The sequence below is a fragment of the Glycine max genome, chromosome 4, assembly GCF_000004515.6.
Source record: "Glycine max cultivar Williams 82 chromosome 4, Glycine_max_v4.0, whole genome shotgun sequence".
In the NCBI taxonomy this organism is placed as follows: Eukaryota; Viridiplantae; Streptophyta; class Magnoliopsida; order Fabales; family Fabaceae; genus Glycine; species Glycine max.
Genome location: NC_016091.4, coordinates 24,789,009 through 24,812,155, shown reverse-complemented (window position 1 = coordinate 24,812,155; position 23,147 = coordinate 24,789,009). Strand labels below are relative to the sequence as shown.

Genomic DNA, 23,147 nt, shown 5'->3' with positions numbered 1-23,147 from the left:
AAGAGTTTATTCCAAACCTTCCATGTTCCTCTCCCACAAACTGAGAAATATTGTATCATGGGAGTTGTTGCGACTAGTTTTGACAATCTTAATGTTGAATTTTAAACAACCTCTCCCCTTGTAAAATAAAAGAAATAAATTATAGATTTCCATACACTAGGCTGATGAAATTCACTCAACCTTTCATCTTTCGTGATCCATAAAAAACTGCAAAAAACAAATTAGAAATTAGAGAAAGTGAAAAATTAAAAATGGACAAACTTACCTAAGTTAAAGAGAAATATCCTTTAACGAGAAACATCATGACAAGAATCCTTTGTAGAATTCAAAACCTACAATAGAGCCCTTCAACCCCAAGTTAAAATCACTAACACTAATAAAGAAATCATCACCACTTTATATAATTCCTTAACTAATTGTAAATTGTAGCAGAGTATCACTATGTTTTTTTTTAATTATCAACATATAGTATCCCTATAAACCTGCCTAGGATTGGTACCACCAAGCTCCTTCAAAGTAAGGTCATACTCATTCATAACCCGAATGGTCATGTTCCTTTTGGGTACACCACCACTGTAGAACATATAAGTCTTCTTCATTCCAATCTAACTCATCCCATAGTTGATTCATAGTTGCCTTCCAATACCCATTATTCGTATCTTATTCAATCGATGTCTGTTTGGATACTTTTGGTCCTATGGATAGAAGAAGAACCACTTTGGATCCTTGGTTTGTATCACTGATAAACCTAAAAATACACAACCCAATAAATAATATAAAAAAATGATTTGATCAATTGAAATGGAAGCAAAAAGGATTTTACTGAGCAAAAACAACAAAGAGGTCACCCTCGGTGAGACCAAAGTGTTAGACAAGTGGACTCAGATATCTTAAGAAGGGGGGTTGAATTAAGATATTGCAAACTATTTCCCCAATTAAAACTCTATATGGTCAAGAAGGATTCCTTTTGTGCACAACAACTGCCGGCAGAAATATATTCCGCTTCTGCAGTGGATAAAGCAACACTATTTTATTTCTTACTATGCCAAGAAACTAGAGCAGAACCAATGAACTGACAAGTTCCACTTGTGCTCTTTCTATCTGTTTTAGAACCGGCAAAGTCTGAATCAGAATATCCAATTAAGGTGCATGTGGAATTTCTAGGATACCATAAACCTATGTTCATAGTGCCTACTAAATATCTTATGATTCTTTTAACAACACTAAGATGTGATTGTTTAGGATATTATTGAAATCTAGCACACATACACACACTAAACATTATATCAGGTCTGCTAGCAGATAAATAAAGAAGTGATCCGATCATACCTCGATATTGCTTAACATCTATTGACTGACCGATTTCATCTTTATTTAGATAGCAAGCAGTGCTCATTGGTGTAGCCATGTGCTTAGCATTTTCCATGTCGAATTTGTGGATTAACTCTTTGTAATATTAGGATTGATTGACAAAGATACCATCCTTGGTTTGTTTAATTTGCAATCCAAGAAAGAAATTAAGTTCTCTCATAATTGACATTTCAAACTCACTTTGCATGTCATGGGAGAATTCCTTGCACAATAATTCATTAGTGGATCCAAAAATAATATCATCAACATAAACTTGAACTAATAAAATATCATGTGATTTTCTCTTTATAAAAAGAGTAGTATCCACTTTTCCTCTAGAGTAGTCCTTTTCTAAAAGGAACTTACTTAGATGCTCGTACCAAGCCCTGGGGGCTTGTTCCAAGCCATATAAAACCTTTTTCAATTTATAGACATGATTTGGCTTATCCAATATTTCAAGACCTGGTGGTTGTTCAACATATACTTCTTCTTGAATTAAGCCATTTAGAAAAGCACTTTTAACATCCATTTGATAAAGCTTAAAATTCATTATGGATGCATATGCTAAGAGCATTCTAATGGCTTCTAATCTAGCAACTGGAGCATATGTTTCTTCATAATCTATACCTTCTTCTTGATTATAACCTTTTGCAACTAATCTAGCCTTATTTCTAATGATTATTCCATGTTCATCTAACTTATTTCTAAATACCCATTTTGTTCCTATAATGGGATAGTTTTTAGGTTTCTCGACAAGTTCCCACACATTGTTTCTTTCAAATTGATTCAGTTCTTCTTGCATAGCAATTATCCAATTATCATCTATTATGGATTCTTTTATATTTTTAGGTTTAATCATAGATACAAAAGCCATATTATTGCATAATTCTTTAAGAGAATGTCTAGTTGTTACCCCTTTTGAGATATCACCAATAATGCTGTCGAGGGGATGATCTTTTGAGGCTTTCCATTCTTTTGGAAGTTCATTATTTGATTTGGCTTCTTCTGGAGGATCTTCATTGTTTCCTTTCCCTTTTCCTTTAGAATCTTGTCCATGAATATGAATTTGTTCTAAAGATTCTGCAATATAATCTAGCATATTCTTTCTTGACAAGATAGCATTAGATTCATCAAAAGTAACATGAATGGATTCCTCAATACTCATAGTTCTTTTGTTATATATTCTATATGCTTTACTTTGCAATGAATATCCAAGAAAGATTCCTTCATCAGATTTTGCATCAAATTTTCCTATATTATCTTTACCATTATTAAGCACAAAACATTTGCAACCAAAAACATGCAGATGTGAAATGTTGGGTTTTCTACCATTATATAACTCATATGGGGTTTTCTTTAAAATGGGTCTTATTAAGGCCCTATTCATGATGTAACATGCAGTATTGACGGCTTCAGCCCAAAAATATTTTGGAAGACAAGTATCATTTAATAAAGTTCTAGCAATTTCTTCCAATGACCTATTTTTCCTCTCAACAACTCCATTTTGTTGAGGGGTTCTAGGTGCAGAAAAATTATGCTCAATACCATGTTCTTCACAAAATAATTCAAAATCTTTGTTTTCAAATTCACCCCCATGATCACTTCTAATGGATGCAATCTTAAGATTTTTCTTGTTTTGTATAACTTTAGCAAGTTTTCTAAATGCTTGGAATGCATCACTTTTATGAGTAATGAATAATGTCCAAGTATATCTAGAGAAATCATCAACTATGACAATAGCATAGTAATTTCCTCCAAAACTCATGGTTCTAGATGGACCAAATAAATCCATATGCAATAATTGTAAGGGTTGAGTGGTTGAAACAATATTTTTAGGTTTGAATGAGACTCTAGTTTGTTTACCCTTTTGACATGCATCACATAGTTTATCTTTTTCAAATTTCAATTTAGGCAAACCAACTACTAAATCTTTTGAAATTAATTTGTTTAAGTGATCCATGTTTATGTGAGCAATTCTTTTATGCCATAACCATGGATCATCATCTTTGCTAAGAAAACAATGATTGTTATCTAGTTTTAGGCTTAAGTCTATCATGTATACATTGTTGACTCTATGTCCTACATGCTTTATATTAATGTCATGCTTATGTTCTATAACACATTTTTTAGAATCAAATGATATTAGATAGCCTTTGTCACATAATTGACTAACACTAAGCAGGCTGTGCTTAAGACCTTCAACAAGTAGAACATTTTCAATGGAGTTTGAAGAATTTGTACCTATTTTACCAACTCCAAGGATTCTACCTTTGTTGTTGTCACCATATGTTACATGCCCGCTTTTCTTGGGAGAGATATGTGTAAACTTAGATGCATCTCCAGTCATATGTTTTGAACATCCGCTATCTATGTACCACTCCTTCCTCAAAGACACCTACATAATCAAGTTTTTGACTTAGGTACCCAAACTTTATTGGGTCCTTGTGTGTTAGTGTAGACTGAAGATCCTTTTGGGACCCATATCATTTTAATGTTGTCGTAGTTTTTCTTAAAGTAGCAAGTAGATATGCCATGCCCTTTTCTTCCACAGTAAAAACAAGTGATAGAACTAGAATTATATTTTTGTGTGGAAGTAAAGAGGTTTTTATGAAATTTTTGTTGTTTTCAGGTTTATATCCTATTCCAGCCTTATTAGAGGCACATCTTTGTTTTCCTAATATGACATCTAAATTATTTTTACTATAAGAAAATTTTGCAAGTGAGTTTTTCAACTCTTTAATTTCTTTTTCATATTTTTCACAACAACTACAAGAATTAGATATTTTCTTGTCAGAAATAGTAGAGATATGAACTTTTTCATTTGATTTAGAAATTGAGACTTCAGTTCTAAGATGATCTAATTCTTTATTTAATTTTGAAATTTCATTTTCTAAATCTGAAATTGTTTTCTTAGAAGATGAAACTAACTTTGCAAGTTTAATTGACTATTTATGCAAATCAGCAAATGCATCTTGTAATTCATCAAAAGAAATGGATAAGTTATTTGAAGATGTTACCTCTTCATCACTTTCATAACTTTTAGCCATTAGACAGAGGTTTATCTCTTCATTTTCTGAATCTTCAGAAGATTCCATATCATTGTCATCCCATGTGATGTATGCTTTCTTCAATTTCTTTTCACTAAAATTTTTCTTTTCAGACTTCTCCATCTTTTTCTTGAAGATAGGACAATCAACCCTCAGATGTCCTGGTTGATTGCATTCAAAGCATTTTGGAGTAGAAGATTAAGTTTATGTCCTTCGTTTAGATTTAAAATTGGGTCGCCTTTGATTTCCTCTTACTTTAAGAAACTTGTTGAATCTTTTGACAAAAAGGCTAAGATCATCATCTTCATCTAGATCAATTTCCTTATCACTTTCTTCTTGGATTGAAGATGAGGCTTTAAGAGCAATTCCCTTCTTTTTCTTGTCATTTTCTTCATGTTGATTTAGTCTCAACAATTCCATTTCGTGTTCCTATAACTTTCCAAATAGAGTAGCAAGAGTCATGTTAGATAAATCTCTTGATTCAGTAATGGTTATTACTTTAAGTTGCCATTCTCTGCTTAAACATCTTAATACTTTGTTTATGAGATCTTCATTTTGAAACTCTTTTCCTAAGGTTGCAAGATGATTTACTATATGTGTGAACCTCTTTTGCATGTCTTGCATGCTTTCATTTGCATTCATCCTAAATAGTTCATATTCATGAGTTAATGTGTTTATCCTAGATCTTTTAACATCTGTTGTACCTTCATGTGTTAATTGTAGAGTGTCCCACATTTCCTTAGCACTCTTACAATTTGAAACCCTGAAATATTCATCCATTCCCAGGGCAGATGTAATTATGTTTTTGGCTTTTAAATTGTATTGTACTCGCCTTCTATCCTCTTCAGACCATCTATCTCTAGGTTTCTCTATTGTTATGCTTTCACTTGTTGTGCTCCCATCTATTGTGGTTCTTTCTACTGTGGTGGGTATATAAGGCCCTATTTCTATGGCTTCCCAAATATTTAAGTCTATTGCCTCAATAAAAATTTGCATCCAGGTTTCCAGTAGTGGTAACCCTCTCCATTAAAGATTGGAGGTTTATTGATTGAATTTCCTTTTGGAAATAAGAAGTTTGCTGAGGCCATTTTTCTTGAAGCTTCAAAACTTTATACAAGAATGAAGCTCTGATCCCACTTGTTAGACAAGTGGCCTCAGATATCTTAAGAAAGGGGGGTTGAATTAAGATATTGCAAACTATTTCCCCAATTAAAATTCTATTTCACTTTCTATGCAAGTTACAAATTTCCTTAAAAATGAACTCTTAAATAATGATTCAAATAGAACAATCTGAATATAAATATAAAACAATAATAAATAAAAGAGTTTAAGGGAAGAGAAAGTGCAAACTCGGATTTATACTGGTTCGGCCACACCCTTGTGCCTAGGTCCAGTCCCCAAGCAACCCGCTTGAGAGTTCCACTATCTTGTAAAATCCTTTTACAAGTTTTGAGCACACAAGGACAATCCTTCCTTTGTGTTCAGAATTCTTTTACAACAAGAGACCCTCGGTCTCTTAATCCCTTAGAGAATTTAGAAAGAAGAGAAGAATGAATCTCTCTTGAAAGAGATAGATTTTACAATCTGAGCACTCAAATGATTCCTTATTGAATTGCAAGTGTATTGGCCAAGGAATTCTCAAGAGGATAAAATGTTTTTGCTCTTTGAGAGAATAACACTTGTTGTTCTGAAAAACTCTTAGCAAATTCGTGTTTCAAGTCACATATATATATAGACCTTTGGTGGTCATGTAAAAACCATTTGAGAAGATGTGACTCTTAGAAATATTTTTCTGAAAATCTCCTCTGGTAATCGATTACAGGATTTGTGTAATCGATTACAGGTTTTAAAATTTGAATTAAAAACGTTTATTAACTGCTGGTAATTGATTACCAATATTGTGTAATCGATTACACAGTCTAAAATTTGAATTCAAATTTTTAATAGCTGTTGTAAACATTTTTGGCCACTGGTAATCGATTACATCCTCAGGTAATCGATTACCAGAGAGTAAATCTCTTGAAAAACACTTTTTAACTTAAATTACTTGGCCAAACCTTTTGCTATATCAATTAGGAATTCCCTTCCTAAAATACTAGTGATCATCTTGATGTTGTGTCTTGTATTCTTGAGTCATTATCTTGAATTTAAACTTGAAAAGCGCATTTGCATCATTTGCATCAAATCATCATGATCATCATCAAAACATCAAAGTCATTTGCTTCTATACAAAGAAAATACCACTAACAAACACATAAGTGAAATCTTTGTAGTTGATGTAAATCAAATTGGAGTGGCCCGAAATGATGTTGGCATCGGTAACCAAAATGAGGAGCAACAAAGAGGATAAATGGATGAAGACAATTTCGCTAACCACTTGCGAGCTTCACTACCAGCAAATCATTGATAAGCGATTGAAAATTATTGGTCGCACACTGAGGCGATCTAACCTTGACAAAAATATTTGTCATTTCCACAAAACAACAACCACTTTTACAACCAAATTTTTATGTGACAATACTTCTTGTCGCTAACACGGTCACAATGTGATTTTGTTGGATCAAGTGGCCTCGGAATAATTAAGAAGGGGGATTGAATTAATTATTAATGTACCTTGACTAATTAAAACTTAAACTTCTTAATGTTACTAGATTCAATTAGGCTTTACTACTAAGTTATGTAACTTAAACAAAAGTAAAGCGTAAAAGTAAAGTGCACAACAAAAATTAAAAAGTGTGGGGAAGAAGAAGAGAAACACAAGAATTTTATACTGGTTCGGCAACAACCCGTGCCTACATCCAGTCCCCAAGCAACCACCGGTTCTTGAGATTTCTTTTGACCTTGTAAAATCCTTTACAAGCAAAGATCCACAAGGGATGTACCCTCCTTTGTTCTCTTTGAACAATCAAGTGGATGTACCCTCCACTTGAACTGATTCACAAGAGATGTACCATCTCTTGTTCTCAGTTACAACAACCCAAGTAGATGTACCCTCTACTTGTACCACAAAGGATGTACCCTCCAATGTGTTAAGACAAAGAATTCTTAGGCGGTTAGTCCTTTGAATCTTTATAAGGGGAAACAAAAGATATCTCGGGCGGTTAGTCCTTTGAAATCTTTTGTTTAAGGGAAAGGGAAGAATCAAAAGAATTCTCAGACTGTGTCCTTTTGAATTCTCTAAAAGGGAGAAGGGAGACACAAAAGAATTCAGGCGGTTAGTCCTTCGTTCTTTTGGAAAAGGGAGAAGAGAGACACAAAAAGAATTTAGGCGATTAGTCCTTGTTGAATTCTTTTTAGCAAAGAGAGAATAGAATGAAAAGATATAACACACTTTTATTTTCTGCCGAATTTTCACTTGCAGAAGAACAAGGTTTGGAAAACAGAAAACTTAGAAAGCTTTTTGGGAAAGGAAGAAGAAGAAGAAAGATGAGTAGGAAAGGTTTCAAGATTTCTCAAAAGTTGTTTAAAGAAGTTCAAAAGTCATTTGAATGCAAGTCAAGGTCTTGCTTTTATAGACTCTTCTTGTCTGGTCAAGAAAACCATTGGAAGAGTTATAACCTTGAGAAAATCTTGAGAAAACCATTGGAAGAGTTACATCTCTTGATCTTTTATTCAAAACTTGTCATTGGTAATCGATTACCATAACCATGTAATCGATTACACAATGCTTTTAATGAAAAGATATGACTCTTCACAATTGAATTTGAATTTCAACGTTCAGATACACTGGTAATCGATTACCAATATATTGTAATTGATTACACCATTTAAAAATCATTTGGAACATTGCAAATTCAGTTAAAAGCTTTTTGAAATCAAATTTTAACACTGGTAATCGATTACAGGAAATTGGTAATTGATTACCAGAGAGTAAATACTCTGGTAACTTAGAAAACTTTTTTGTAAAACAAAATTGTGCTATGTTTGGTTTTTGAAAAATCCTTTTCAATACTTCCCTTGTGAAGTCTTGACTTGTTGCTTCTTGATTTCTTCTCTTGAATCTTGATTCTTCTTGATGTCTTTTCTTGAATCTTGAAATCAATCTTGATCTTGAACTTGTTGACTCATTCTTGAAATCATTCTTTTGGGTTCTTTTGGGCTTTTTGTCATCATCAAAACTACTTGACTCATACTTGACTCATCATCATGAAGCTTGCTTCTACAGATTTAAATATTTAAATTTGTTTTATGGAAATTCTAACGATTGATTTTGAGCCCTAATTTTCAATAACTCAGTGATCGACTGCATTTTAGTCCCTAATAGTGTCAATGATGTCAGGAATAACACTAATTTTTTCTCGTTCACTAGTTAACAACACAATTCTTTTTCTTAGCAATCAAATCAATTTTAGTTGCTATTTTACCCAAAATAAATTTCAAAGTAGCCACCGAAATAGATTTCCATCTCAAGAAGGCTTTCAGAACGTACAATTTTAGTGACCAAAATTAATTCATTCGCCATTTTGATATTAACAATCCATTATTACTAATATTTAATTATTAATATTAATAATATTGAAAGTATTTCATATATAATTAAAAATATAAATAATAACTTAATAATCATAAAATAATTTTGTAGAAGCAAGCTTCATGATGATGAATCAAGTTGATTCAAGATGTTTTGATGATAACAAGAGATGATGACAAAAAGCCCAAAAGAATGATTTCAAGAATGAGTCAACAATTCAAGAATCAAGAGAAGTTAATGATTTCAAGATTGAGTCAACAACTCAAGAATTAAGAGAAGTTTGATTTCAAGATTCAAGAAAAGATGAGTTCAAGTTTCAAGAGAAGAAATCAAGAAGACTTCACAAGGGAAGTATTGAAAAGATTTTTCAAAAAACAAACATAGCACAGTTTTGTTTTTCAAAAGAAGTTTTCACAAAATTTTCTAAGTTACCAGAGTTTTTTACTCTCTGGTAATCGATTACTAGATTCCTGTAATCGATTACCAGTGGCAAAGTTTGTTTTCAAAAGCTTTCAACTGAATTTACAACATTCCAATTAATTTCAAAATGGTGTAATCGATTACAAGATATTGGTAATCGATTACCAGTGTGTTTGAACGTTGAAATTCAAATTCAATTTTGAAGAGTCACATCCTTTCACAAAAATGCTTTGTGTAATCGATTACAAGGATTTGGTAATCGATTACCAGTGACAAGTTTTGAAGAAAAATCAAAAGATGTAACTCTTCCAATGGTTTTCAGGTTTTTCTAATTGTTATAACTCTTCCAATGGTTTTCTTGATCAGACTTGAAGAATCTATAAAAGAAATACCTTGATTTGAATTTAAAGACAACTTACAACCTTTACAAACAACTTTTCCACATACTCTTTTACAACCTTTGAATCTCTTTGAACTTCTTCTTCTTCTTCCTTTGCAAAAAGTTTTCTAAAGTTTTCTGGTTTTCCAAACCTTGAAAACAAAAGTGTGCTATTCATGTTTTTATTCCCTTCTCCCTTTGCCAAAAAGAATTCGCCAAGGACTAACCGCCTAAATTCTTTTGTGTCTCCCTTCTCCCTTGTCAAAGAATTCAAAACGACACAGCCTGAGAATTCTTTTGATTCTTCCCTTTCCCTAAAACAAAAGATTTCAAAGGACTAACCGCCTGAGAACTTTTTCTTAACACATTGGAGGGTACATCCTTTGTGGTACAAGTAGAGGGTACATCTACTTGGGTTGTTGTAACTGAGAACAAGAAAGGGTACATCTCTTATGGATCAGTTCTAGTGGAGGGTACATCCACTAGGTTGCTCAAAGAGAACAAGGGAGGGTACATCCCTTGTGGATCTTTGCTTGTAAAGGCTTTTACAAGGTTGAAAAGAAATCTCAAGGACCGCAGGTCGCTTGGGGACTGGATGTAGGCACGGGTTGTTGCCAAACTAGTTTAAACTCTTGTGTTTGTCTTCTTTTTCCCTACACTCTTTAATTTCCGCTATGCACTTTAATTATCGCTTTTAATTTTGGTTAAGTTTATATTTCTATTCTTTACTTTCTTAACATTATAGTAAAATCCTAAGAAGGGTAGATTTTTTAATTAGTAAAGGTTTATTAATAATTAATTCAACCCCCCCTTCTTAATTATTTTGAAGCCACTTGATCCAACAAATTTAGGATGTGATTTTTTTTTAATAAAAAAATTACATTTGTATAGAAGTCATATTATAATTGTCTTACAACATAGTTTTCTATGCTTCTTTTAAAATAAAGACGCTTTACATGCTGACATCTTAATAGCAGTAAGAAATGCTATCAAAACCTCTTTGAGACCAAAAGGTGATGCATTTTCAAATTAGAAGAATCGAAATGGGTTCGTTATGGGAGGTTTTCTTGAATGCACGTGTGTTTGTGATGTTTGTGTTCATCATTTATTTTTTAGTGAGACCGAGGAAAGGGAAACCTTCTATGATGGGGTTGTATGTGATCGAAAATGATGTCGAAGCGATATGCACAAGATGAAGGATTTATTTATGTAATGTATCTTTAAACTCTATATTTTTGCATATTAAACTCTGATATTATTTTATACTAAGTTTTGATAATTTAGTAATATAAGAAGGAAAGAGGTTATATCCTATAGGGTATTACACCTGAAACCTCCATATTTTTAGCACTCGTCTAATCTACTACCCATATCAACAAAATACAGTTAAGTAGATGAAAATATTCTTATAAATTTCTCACCTAAATTTCAAGTTCTTAAATAGTAAATTCTACTAAGCTAAAGCTTCGTATTACATCAAATAGTCTTGAGTAAAATTTCTAATTTATAAATTTGACATTCTAATATCATCATATTCAACAATATTTTGACCACTAAGAAAATTCTTACCTCAAGAAAGAATTATTAATCTCATCTTCTTCATAGGTTAGACAATGATAGATTTTAAAAAACATTTTACACTTGTTTGATCTAATTTGAGGTAACTTTGAATAAGTTTAGTTTTGTAACCATTTTAATGTATTAGTTGAATCAATTCACCAATGGAAAAGGTCCATTGAGTCTTTTAGTGTATATTAACAGCTATTATTGTAGTGTATTAATAAATAATAAACGAAGTCATTGTGTTTGCATGTTCTACACTTGTATATGATTCCTCGACACTTTCTAAATTTTCTAAATTTTAAACTTGGGTATGAATTTAGGACATATTACAAGCTAATTAATAAGATGAATAAAGAAGACTTCTTTTGCTATTGAAGAAACATTATATATATGATAATTATTTTACCATAGTCACGTTGAAGTATTTATTCACAGGAGAATACAATTACTAGACACCTCCTCTTTTAATGGGGATGGCTTGCTTCTCTACATAGGAAAAATAGTAAAAGAAAATTGATAAGGAAAAAGGCCATTATTGTTGCTCATTCTAGGCTGCACAAGTAGGAGCTTTTCCTGTTATTGTGGGCTTGACATTAGCACATTTAGCTGTTGCTGCACTTCCGTTGAATGTCAGATCAATATCAGCCATCTCTACAGCCTCACATGGTACACCACTACTACAAACAAGAACCACCCCTTCTTTAGTTCCTGAAGTGCCCTTAATGTTCTTGAAGGAAACCTTGCTTATCTTGATTTTTGACGGATTCTATGCCATCATAAGAACAATAAATGGAATAAAAATCAGTCTTTTAAATCAATTTAGTGTATGAACTATTTAGTCACTAAAATAATGTCATCATCCTATACATTAATGGATAACGAATTAAATACCTGTTTGGAGCATTGGTTCCAAGGACAATACTCTTGGTCTATGATGATAGGGTTCATAACATTATTCATGGTAAGATCTTCAAAATGCATATCAGTAATTGTAATTGCTCCTGGCGTGTTAGGCCAAGTCTTAATTCTCACACCATTATCTGTTCCATTCAAAGTGCAATTCTTAACTAGAAGACCTGCAACGGGCTCTTCAGCATCGTACTTCCCAAGGCTTCCAACACTAATGCCATGACCAGGTCCACAATTCACATTTTGGACAGTTATATTTTTGCAACCATCACCCAATGAGACACAGTCATCTCCGGTAGCAATGTTTGTGTTAAGAATCTTCACATCTGTGGATCTTCCAATGTGGATCCCGTCGGTGTTGGGGCTATCTTTTGGTGCACTAACTTTAAACCCATCAAATGTGAAATTGTTGCACCCCAAAACATTCACATGAAAGTTTTTGCTATCCTTGGAAGTAATGTCACGGACAATTGAATTATTGAGGAAATTAAAACCAAAATTCTGTTGACATTTGAGAAATAAAGCATAAAAGGGAGTTAAATTTGTGTTAGAAGGCACAAGATATTTTTAATTTCAATATTAATACTTATTTACCATGCAAAGCATCTTGCAGTCCTTGTTTGTTGTACAATCATTTTGTTTCCAAGCAGTTGCCCCTTGACCATCAAAAACACCTTTACCCGACAGGGTGAAAGAGTTAACATATTGAACAACAAACCATTGATGAGCCGCCTTAAGGTCAGTTGGGTTTGCAGGTGCTTGAATTGTTCCATCAACTTGAACCTCAATAGGAGCCTTGCAAGGACCTTTGACATCAACTGCACCCATTTGGTATGTGCCAGCTGGAATCACAATTTTGACAGTAGTTGGTGATGCACATGCTTGAGTCCAGGCACTTAAGAAAGCCTTTAGAATATGCAAATGACAAATCAATTAAAAAGAAGAAGTGATAATAATTAAAAAGATCCTACCTTTGAGACTACGCCTATTTTTTTTTATCAAATGTTGAAATGAATTTTTTTTGTTCAATGTTACATGTCGATACCTGGCCTATATTTGTATTTGGTTTTCCTCCAAATCTTGATATGTCAAGATCCCCCTGTTGTGCAAAACCAAAGTCAAGAAGAAATAAAGAGAACAATATTGTGATTATAGCGAACTTCATATTTTTTTTCTTTTTCTTTTTGTTACACTGTTTTTGAACTTCTCTTGAATGAATTGATTCCGGAGTATGATTGGGTTATATTTATATTAGAGTAGCAAGGCTTTAAGACCATAAACATTATTAACAACTATTATCTAATTATATCTTTCCTTTTTTTAGTTGTCTGGTTGATATTTTTTCCAGCTTTTGACAAATAATTTTGAATCACTCGTTAATAACCTATTATTATATTTGCCAAAATTTTAATTATTTATAATTTTTTTTATTTAATTTCACTATAGGTGATTTAATTTGATTTGGAAAAATATCATGTTTAGAAAGCATTATATAAATTGTGGATAAAAGATATCCAAAATTTATCTTTTTCGATTGGAAACCATTTAAAAGAATTTATATATTTTAGTTTATCCTCTTGCTTTTTACCTAAAACGGTAAAAGATCATCATTTAGGATTTGCGATGATAAATTATAGTAAATTTCAGCATACTAAATTTAAATTATAAATTTTATAGAACAACTCATTTTTTAAAAAAAATTGCAAATACATATTTTTCATATAACGTAAATAATTCCCCTCTTATGGATTCCTATGTTATAAATATAAATACCTCATTTAATTTTTAAAGTATAAATCATAACTTCAATGCGTGTACTGTTTTTTATTCTTCCATCTTTTTAATTATAATAATTTTCTATATGAAATAAGGTGTACCAAGAATATGGAACCGTTTTTTGGTTTCTAGAGATGTTTGTTGATAACTTGAGATAATGTGATTGTAACACTGCAATTTCCTCATCTAATAATTTTAAAATAATTAAAATTAATCAAAGAGAAAAGTAAATTTGTCTTAATTAAGAAAATTTAATAAAGACATTTTGTATCATTTAATGTGATAACTTTCGGTGAGCTTCTAATTAAGTTGTCAAATTAATTCTGCACTCCTGTGGACCAAATAAAAAACACTTATTGACTTACCTTATAACAACAAAGTCTTGAAAAAATAGGCTCTACTAAAAAAAAGCTATTCGACGATGATTCTTAGGGGTCTTCAAACACAGTTTTTAACTGTCTTAAAATATCATGTCATGGTAGGTCAGTGAATTCAACGATGGTCAGTTGACTGGCATTGTACACGTAAGTGTCTATGACGGTTATTATAGAGGACCGTCTTAGAAGAGGTTTTGAATTAAAAAAATGAAAACACACTTCTTTATAAGACGGTTTTAGGCGAAAAGCGTCTTAACTAGAATATGTTTTAATTTTTTTTTAAAAAGGACAATAACTATTTGTTTCTTACACGGTTTTGGTGAAAAGCCGTCTTCAAATTGCACATTCTAAGATGGTTTGCCACAAAAAATCGTCTTAGAATTTGCTATTTAATTTAACAAAAAAATATCATTTTCGAAGATGATCATCTTAGACAACCGCCTTTGAAAGTTTGGTTTTTCTAAGACGGTTAATGACATAACCGTCTTAGAAAGCATTGTGTAATTCCTCTAAGTAGCATAACACAATTGAGTGATAGCTACAAACTCTCTTATAGGTGTATAATTCCACTAAGTAGCATAACACAGTGAAGTAGAGGTAATCATCAGCTTGTTTCAAGCTAGGCTATCATTTAGATATAATGCATACCAAGCTAGACCAAAATTAAAATAGGAATTCCCAGAGCTCAATCCAAAATTCCATAAGCAACAATTGATATTGAAAGAGGTAACCAAAATGAAAGACTTTTTTTTACCCTAATCTCCTTCTTAAAAACTAATAAATAGTTTAGGATGACATAGATATATAGGAAATTCACTTACCATAGGAGTAAGTCTTGCAAACTTAATTAAGAGGGGGTTTGGAAATAGTTGGTAAGGCTCGTAAGGCTTTGCCCTTGAGGAAGCCCTTCCAGAAATTCTCAAAGGCCTAGGGTGAACCTAGACCTAAGAGGGGGTTTGGAAATAGTTTTCAACCAACAATAGACGCTTTTCGGTTAGAACCTCACTAGCTGCATCATTGCCCCAAGTGCAAAGATGCATTGTAAGAGACTATGTTTCCCTACTTTATGAGATTGAGAACTTTAACCAACCAGCCACCACAAGTTGACCTCATCAGGATTATCCATGAACAAAAGAAAGCTTAATAACAATGCCTAGGGAGGAGCTTTACAAGGCACCCATCTTGGTCCTGTTAGGGATAAACATGTCTTTGAAGCACATTCAACATCTAGTTATGTCTTCTTTTACCATGGCATAGTGCAGTGACTAACACTGTATTGAGAACCATTTTTTGTCCCTCTTTTTTAGTCTTTGTTTCCCACCTCTTAAACTTCTGCATTTTCCCTTTTAGGTTTCTTGTTTTTTTGAGGAATGGTGGAAATTATGTTTTATATGGATAAGACTGTTGGTTGGAATTGGAATGAGAATCAACATGGTGATCATACTTTTGTTTTCAAATAAATAAAAGTGGGCATGCTACTAATATTAAATTTAGTATGGTGCTTTTATTATAACGTTACACCCTGTTAGGAAACCAAAAATTAGAATAGAAATGACAGCTTTATTGTATCCATAAACAAGCTCGATGAACAAATACATTAAAGAAATCGGTCTTAAGCATATATTTTTTAGTGAGTGTACACTAGCCTTAAGCATCTAAAGTTTTGAAACAGAATAAGGAAGTATAATGCTTTTCCCTTTAATGACAAAATTAGTAAAAATAATACAGTGGTGAACACACAAATAAACAGAGTGATTGAAAGAATCCAACATTGGAACTAGATTTTTTTTATTAAATAAAAATATAAATTATTGAAGTAACAAATTCTAACATCGCATTAATATACTTTATTAGAGAAAAAAGAAGGGAAGTCCACTAAATTTTCATTTCTTATTTGTTTTCATTTATTGTTTAGTAGGACTTACAGTATGTGAGGTCCATCTAATAGTAAAAGATTTGTTGATAAAATAGTGTGAGAAAGTATAAGTTTAGCATTTATTCTAGAGTTAGACAAATTTCTCAACACCATGAACATTTTCCTGACTATTTCATAATTTTAACAAACAAGGACTTTAATCGAAAAATTTATAGTCAACCACACAATCCAAAGTAACCATAACTAGTAAGAGTAGACATTTGTATACCAAACTAGAAATTCTAACAACTAGTATTAATGTTAGAAAGCAATTGAACAAAAGCAACAGAAAAATAATAGAATTCAAGGTCAACACATTTCTGTCTCTCCTATCACTAAATTGAAAGTTTAAACAAGGCCTAACTCTTGTCAAGCTTGAGAAAGTTGTAGTTCTAGTCTCTAATCTTAGTACACCAAAATTAGTATATGCTCGTGATTTTCTTATTCCTATAATTAGTGGCTTTATTTCATGAAGTGAGTTTGGGAAACTTGCTGAGTTAGAATAATTAGTCACTGCCTAATAGGGGTAGGAGCTGTTACATTGCTGGTGTTGTTGTTGTTGTTTAGAGAAGTTTTGTTCATGCTATAGCTTGAGTTTCCTAGTCCTAAAGGTACATCATGGATATGTTTTCCTTTGTCATATCCTAATTTCGTTCGGGGACTATCGTTCATTGATCTTTTGATCCTTGCTAGTCGACTTATGGTGTTGAACGCCAGTTACAATGCAAAGCAAAGAACCATTCGGTGTTTCAATCAAGAAGACAAAATATACCAAGAAAGGAGGGCAAAAGGGTCTCTTCTCTCAAAATCCCTATCGGGGTTTTAAAGGGTTCCAAGGTTCAGAAGTTGAAAAAATTAAGAGAAGAGAGAAAGAAGAGGAAACGAAGCCGAGGCGCTACCGAATTGCAACCACGATCATTCCCTACGTCGTTTTCTTGTTCTGTGTTCTTCGTGCGACCGTCCACTACTACAAAAAGCAGTTTTAACATCGACAGATTAACATTGGTTTTTGACAAAATCAATGTTAACATACACGCGGTGGCATAATTGTAAATAATGTGTATCCGTTAACATCAGTTTTGTAGAAAACCGATGTTAACGTATGATCATTTAACATCAATTTGTTAACATCGGTTTTTTTTTATTGAAAACCGATGTTGAAATTACATTTTAAATTATATTTGACGCAACCTATTTTGCTCGCGCTCTCTTCTTCTCCGTGTATTCTCTCGCGCTCTCTTCTTCTCCGTTAACATCAAAGCTTGTTATTCTCCATTGCGCTAAAGACCGTGACAGGTACGTTTCATTTCGTCTACCTGTGTTGTTCTATTGAATAGCTAGGTTTGTTTCTGGAACCTTTGGTTAACCTAAGGACCTTTTTTGGTTTCTGGTGCAAGGATTGGGGAACTCATGGTGACCTGAGACCCATTGCCGCTACCATTGAATAGCTGAGTCTCGCTGCCATTGTCGGTGTTGAGTTTGAGGTAAGCTTCATGTCTTCATTGTAACTTTGTGCTTCTGTGTACGTGCTCTTTGTGCTCACTTCTCTTTGAAGCATGTTTATGTTCCCATCGTAATTTGTTCTTATGAAAACTAGTTGGTTATAGATTGTTAGTTAGTTTGTTAATTAGTTACTACTATTAGGGTTTGGAATGCAGCTAGTTGGTTATAGATTAGCTAGATTATTAATTATAGTGTCAAAGCTAAAATAAAAGATATACGGACCATGTTTTGGGGTTGAAGGCTTAGATCTCTGGACACCCAAAGAAGCAAGGTTGCAATTAGCTTTCCCATCGTCGATTATAGGAGCAGGATCCACACAAGCTCTCATGGCAGCTTCTGGTTCATGAAAAGTAACCTGAAATGGTAATCATTAATAAACATGAATTCATATATAGTTAGCACAAGAAGGAATATGAATTTGGCAAAGCCACTGAGAGGCTAGTGAAAAAAAAACATGTAATATACTTCATTTTGACCTGAGATCTAGGTAGCTAGCTACTGTTATATAATAATAATTCAAGAATATAATTTATGATGCTATATATATAGTGATATAGAGAGATAAGGGATAGAGAATAAAAGAAGATAATTAAGCATACAAATCCATAGCCTTTAGATCTTCCAGTGGCTTTGTCAGTGATGACAGCAGCCTCCAAGATCTCACCAAATTGCTCAAAATACTTCTTCATTGTCTCCTTTTGAGTCTCCGAGGCCAAGCCTCCAACAAACACCTTAGTGAATGTTGTGTCACCAAACTGGCCAGCCAAATTAACTGGAGTAATCTTGAATATTGTGGATCCAATCAAAAACACACTTCCTCCGTCTTGTTGGATGGATGATCTTAATCTTATTATTATACTCTAGATAGAGTCAGCTCTCAATAATGACTAAACTTCCCATTGTTATTTTCTTTTTTGTCAAACAATGAGTGTATAGACAGACAGATCTAGGTGATGGGGGCTGGAGAAGATGAGAAATACCCACTGAATTTAGAGGGAAGAGAAATAACCAGTGGTATTAGTAACCTTTTTTCAGTTGAGAAATGATTAAAACAAAACTCCACTTTCTGTTCTCAAATTCTCTCAATTTCATTTCTCTTAGAAACTCTTTCAAATTGTAATTAGGAGGAAATAATAAGAGTGAAAATGGTTTACAAATAAATCCCGAGTTAGAAAAAAATTCTCCTCAATTCAGAGTATGTGAACAAGCAAATGCAAACACAGAGAGGAATGAACTGATTAAGACCTTTTTCACAATTGCATCAATATTATTTTCCTGATCATAGCCAACAGTGAAGGTTACAAGGTAATTTGGCCTAGACATAAGATCCTGCAAGTGTGAACTTAATTAAATGCTCTGCATGTTTATTTCATTTTGATATTGGCATGTGAATCTTAATGGTTTACTTATCCAAAGCTATAAATATCTGTTAAATTCAACAAAAACAAATTTGTTTTCTTTTGTGTTGAACATTGAGGTTCTGCATCTTACCTTTTGTCTTTCAGTTTCTCTGAATAAAGTTGGTTAGTGAAGCACTTTCTTGGTTCCCACTTCAGCTTAGTCTGTCATTTGGGATAATTTTTATGCCATTTTAAAAAGTTGAGGATAAGTTAAACCAAAACAAATAGATTTCAAATAACATAGAAATTTATAGCTTAAATATTCAATTGGTTATTTTTATATAGGGGTTTAAGCAGAAACATCACTTTATTGGTTCAATTGAAAGCACTACAAGTTTCCCTACTTTCAGCTGTGTGGTGAAGACTACAATTGGTGGTGGATCCAGTATCTGACTTCAGGTTCCTCTGCACCCTACCTTTTCCTATATGTTGTTTTTAACTTCTTCAGAAGTGTTGAAGTGACCTTCTACTCTAAATTTTTTTATGACTGAAAAGAAATGACTAATGAATGGATTGAATCAACCTGAGAGCATTGAACCCACTAAACAATTACCTGGAAGTTTCTTGTCTGACTGGATTAACTGTTTTAGGGCACTTAAACATGCTTGTGCTACATTTTTTGCATAAGCAGGATCCTAGCCCTGTAGCTTAACAACTACATCTGCATTTGTGTATGAAATTATGCCATCTTTGACATTTTTATGGGTCTCCTGCCGTGCAAAATCTTCATCTGTATTTCAAGCTTTCCAAGTGATTTTAATTGAAAACAGCATGCTGCAGCAACCATGCAAGGACATGTGTTTGTCGGGGAAGTGTGGGGAAGATTTATTTGAAACCTTCTCCTTATAAAAACTTCCTCAAACTGTTTTTTATAAAAACTTCCCAAACCTGTAAGGTTGACATTTATTTGAAACCTTTTTCTTCCCCTATTCCCCTCCTACATTCCCCACCCATAGTAGTAAAAGTTTTTTAATCAAGTAACTCCACTCTTTTTTAGTTCCAAGTCAAGAATAAATTTGAAAAACCCATCTCTCTATATGAGAGCAACCTTGGACACTAGCTGAAAAACATCTGCAGAAAACTACCATTGGGTGCAGCTGGGTCTTTAGAGTCAGTCAGTAAAATCTGCAGAACCAGCAATGAGTCATAGTTGATGTATGCCCGAACCGGGAACAGTAAAATCTGCAGGTCCAGTGCAAATACAAGTTTTTGCTGTTGTCTTAGCTAGTTTTGTCGGTACAAGATGCTGAAGCTGAACCTTTTGTGCTTTTTTACTTCTTAGATGAAATGAATGACTTACTTTTGGTAATATTATCAAGATATATGGTTTTATAATTTGAACTAGTTGAGCTATGTGTATGTTGATCCTTATTAAAGAATAACATTTTGGTCTCTATTGAGCTTAAAACTTGAAGAATGATGAATGATGTAGGTGGTAATTGATGTAACCAAGGATCGATGTCCCCAAATTATAAGACCCTAGTTGTGCACAAGTTGTGATTACACTGGCCATAGTAGCAGTAGATGGCTTCACTCCAAATTTCAAACATTCTAAATGCAATGTCAATTTTCCCACCTTTTAAGTACATTACAATCAATGATGTTTGAACATGTGCATCCAAGTAAAAAGCAGCTCTTAAAATCTGCCCATGCAAGCACCTTCCCAATTTCAACTCAACCCTTGGTGCAGCCATAGATAAAACGGACCCAAAAGTCTGCGGGTCAGCCTCAAAACCTTGTAACCTTATTGTCTTGAAAAGAAACAAAACTTCACATATATCCCCAATCTGAGTATAGGATGAGATCAACGAATGCCATGAAACCAGGTCCCTGTTATCCATGTAATCAAACAATTTCGTAGAATACTCAATGTCCTGTGAGAGTGTTATGTGAGGGGTGGTATCTGTGGTAGAGATGGATTTAATAGTAGGGTTGCTGCTAATAATTTGAGTCTGGCTTCTGATGTAATATGCAACTCAATTATTCATACCAAATCCAGCCTAAAACTATGCTCTTGGCAGGTCTGACTTCTTTGAAATATAGGAATGAAATCCAGCCTAAATTCTGCAGCCTAAATTCAATTATCGTGGTTAAAGTATATTGACAATTAGTTTGTTTTCATTCTGAGTCAATAAATACTCCCTTTGTTTAGTAAGCAATCATTTTTTTCTTCGTTATAATGTTTCTCTAGACAAGAAAATCACTGTTTATCCCCAAAAGCAACTACAAATTCCCAGGAGTACCCCAGAGCCATTAGTCACTTGCAATTCTGTAACAGGAATAGCCTTGTGTTAGTCTGTGAAAACGACTAACTTTTGTGTATAAAACTTGTATAAATTGTATCAAACTCTCCCAATTTATGGTTATTTTGTAATGTTATAAGTATTTTCTATTACGTATAGGTAATAAATACTTAGTATTTCCATCTTGTGTGTTTAATAATCATTTTCTCTCAATTTCAGGTTAATTAGGTAAGCTTTGGAAAAGGCTATTTTCACCTTCTCGCTAAGCCAATATGCTGGCTTAGCAAGCATTCGCTAAGCGCAACATTCTTGGGCTAAGCGCGAGGAAGAATCCAGAAGAAGATGAGCTGTACAGGTTTCCTAAGTGCACCGCTTCATCTCTCTAAGCGCACCGCTACAGTTCATCTGCTAAGCGAGAAAGGCGTGCTAAGCCAAAACTCACTAATGTGTGCTAAGCGGTCCATACGTGCGCTAAGCGCACGAGCATGAACAAGGCCGCCTTTTTAAGCCTGAAATCAGATTTTGTGAAGGAAGTTTGGATTGGGATTCAGAGCTTTGCATGTCTAGGGTTTCTAGGGAGAGAAAGGTCCAATTTCCAGAGAGTTTTGAGAGATTTTGTTGTGTGAAGATCTGCATAGACCAGAGCTCGAAGCAGGAGCCGGTTTGAGAGTGTTGGATCGAGTGGCCTCAGAATAATTAAGAAGGGGGGGGGGTTGAATTAATTATTCCAAGAACTTTACCAATTAAAAATTACTCTTTTAAGGCTTTTACTAAATTGTTAAGAGAAAGAGGAGTAGAAGAGAAACTTAACAAAAAGTAAAAGCGGAAATTAAATGCACATCAGAAAGTAAAAGAGTAGGGAAGAAGGAAACAAACACACAAGGATTTTTATACTGGTTCAGCACAAACCCGTGCCTACCTCCAGTCCCCAAGCGACCTGCGGTCCTTGAGATTTCTTTCAACCTTGTAAAAAACTTTTTACAAGCAAAGATCCACAAGGGATGTACCCTCCCTTGTTCTCATTGAACCTAGTGGATGTACCCTCCACTAGAACTGATCCACAAGAGATGTACCCTCTCTTGTTCTCAGTCAAACCCAAGCAGATGTACCCTCTACTTGTACCACAAAGGATGTACCCTCCAATGTGTTAAGACAAAGATCTCAGGCTGTTACACCTTCGATACTTTGTGAATGGGGATACAAAAGAATTCTCAGGCGGTTAAACCTTTAAACGCTTTTGTATTAGGGAATGGGAAGAATCAAAAAAATTCTCAGACTGTGTCGTTTTGAATTCTTTGACAAGGGAGAAGGGAGACACAAAAGAATTCAGGCGGTTAGTCCTTCCTTCTTTTGGAAAAGAGAGAAGAGAAACACAAAAAGAATTCAGGCGATTAGTCCTTGGCAAATTCTTTTTGGCAAAGGGAGAAGAGAATAAAAAGGATGAGTAGCACAAGTTTTCAAGGTTTGGAAAACCAGAAAACTTCAGAAAGCTTTTGGTACAAAGAAGAAGAAGAAGTTCAAAGAGATTTCAAGAGATTCAAGGCTTGTAAAAGATTGTATGAGTTTGTTAGAAAGATTGGAAAAATGATTGATGCAAAATGCAAAACAAAGCCTTGCTTTTATAGACTCTTCATGTCTGATCAAGAAGACCATTCAGAAGAGTTATAACTTTTAGAAAAACTTAAAACCCATTTGAAAAAGTCAAAACCTTTCTGAAGAGTTACATCTTTAGATTTTTCAGAAACAAACACTGGTAATCGATTACCAAATATGTGTAATCGATTACACAAAGCT

At 33.5% G+C, this 23,147-nt stretch overlaps 2 protein-coding genes and 1 non-coding gene across 3 annotated transcripts; all 3 read right to left on the bottom strand.

Annotated features, from left to right (window-relative positions):
* Window positions 1-11,593: 11,593 nt before the first annotated feature.
* On the bottom strand, window positions 11,594-13,353 carry LOC100795460 (polygalacturonase). Its single transcript, XM_003552001.2, has 4 exons — window positions 13,185-13,353; window positions 12,734-13,045; window positions 12,122-12,640; window positions 11,594-11,996 (listed from the first exon to the last, which is right to left on the bottom strand). Exons 1-4 carry the CDS (start codon window positions 13,302-13,304, stop codon window positions 11,778-11,780), a joined length of 1,170 nt encoding a protein of 389 aa, XP_003552049.1. The 5' UTR covers window positions 13,305-13,353; the 3' UTR covers window positions 11,594-11,777.
* A 1,824-nt stretch (window positions 13,354-15,177) lies between these two features.
* Window positions 15,178-15,328, bottom strand: LOC113001504 (U4 spliceosomal RNA). The gene has a single exon (XR_003266899.1). It is a non-coding gene; the product is annotated as a U4 spliceosomal RNA (small nuclear RNA).
* Window positions 15,329-17,615: 2,287 nt separating this feature from the next.
* Window positions 17,616-20,951, bottom strand: LOC100803774 (RNA-binding protein 24-A). Its single transcript, XM_006603283.1, has 4 exons — window positions 20,615-20,951; window positions 18,310-18,482; window positions 17,933-18,065; window positions 17,616-17,800 (listed from the first exon to the last, which is right to left on the bottom strand). The coding sequence occupies exons 1-4, from the start codon at window positions 20,949-20,951 to the stop codon at window positions 17,616-17,618; spliced, it is 828 nt and encodes a 275-aa protein (XP_006603346.1).
* Window positions 20,952-23,147: the final 2,196 nt, after the last annotated feature.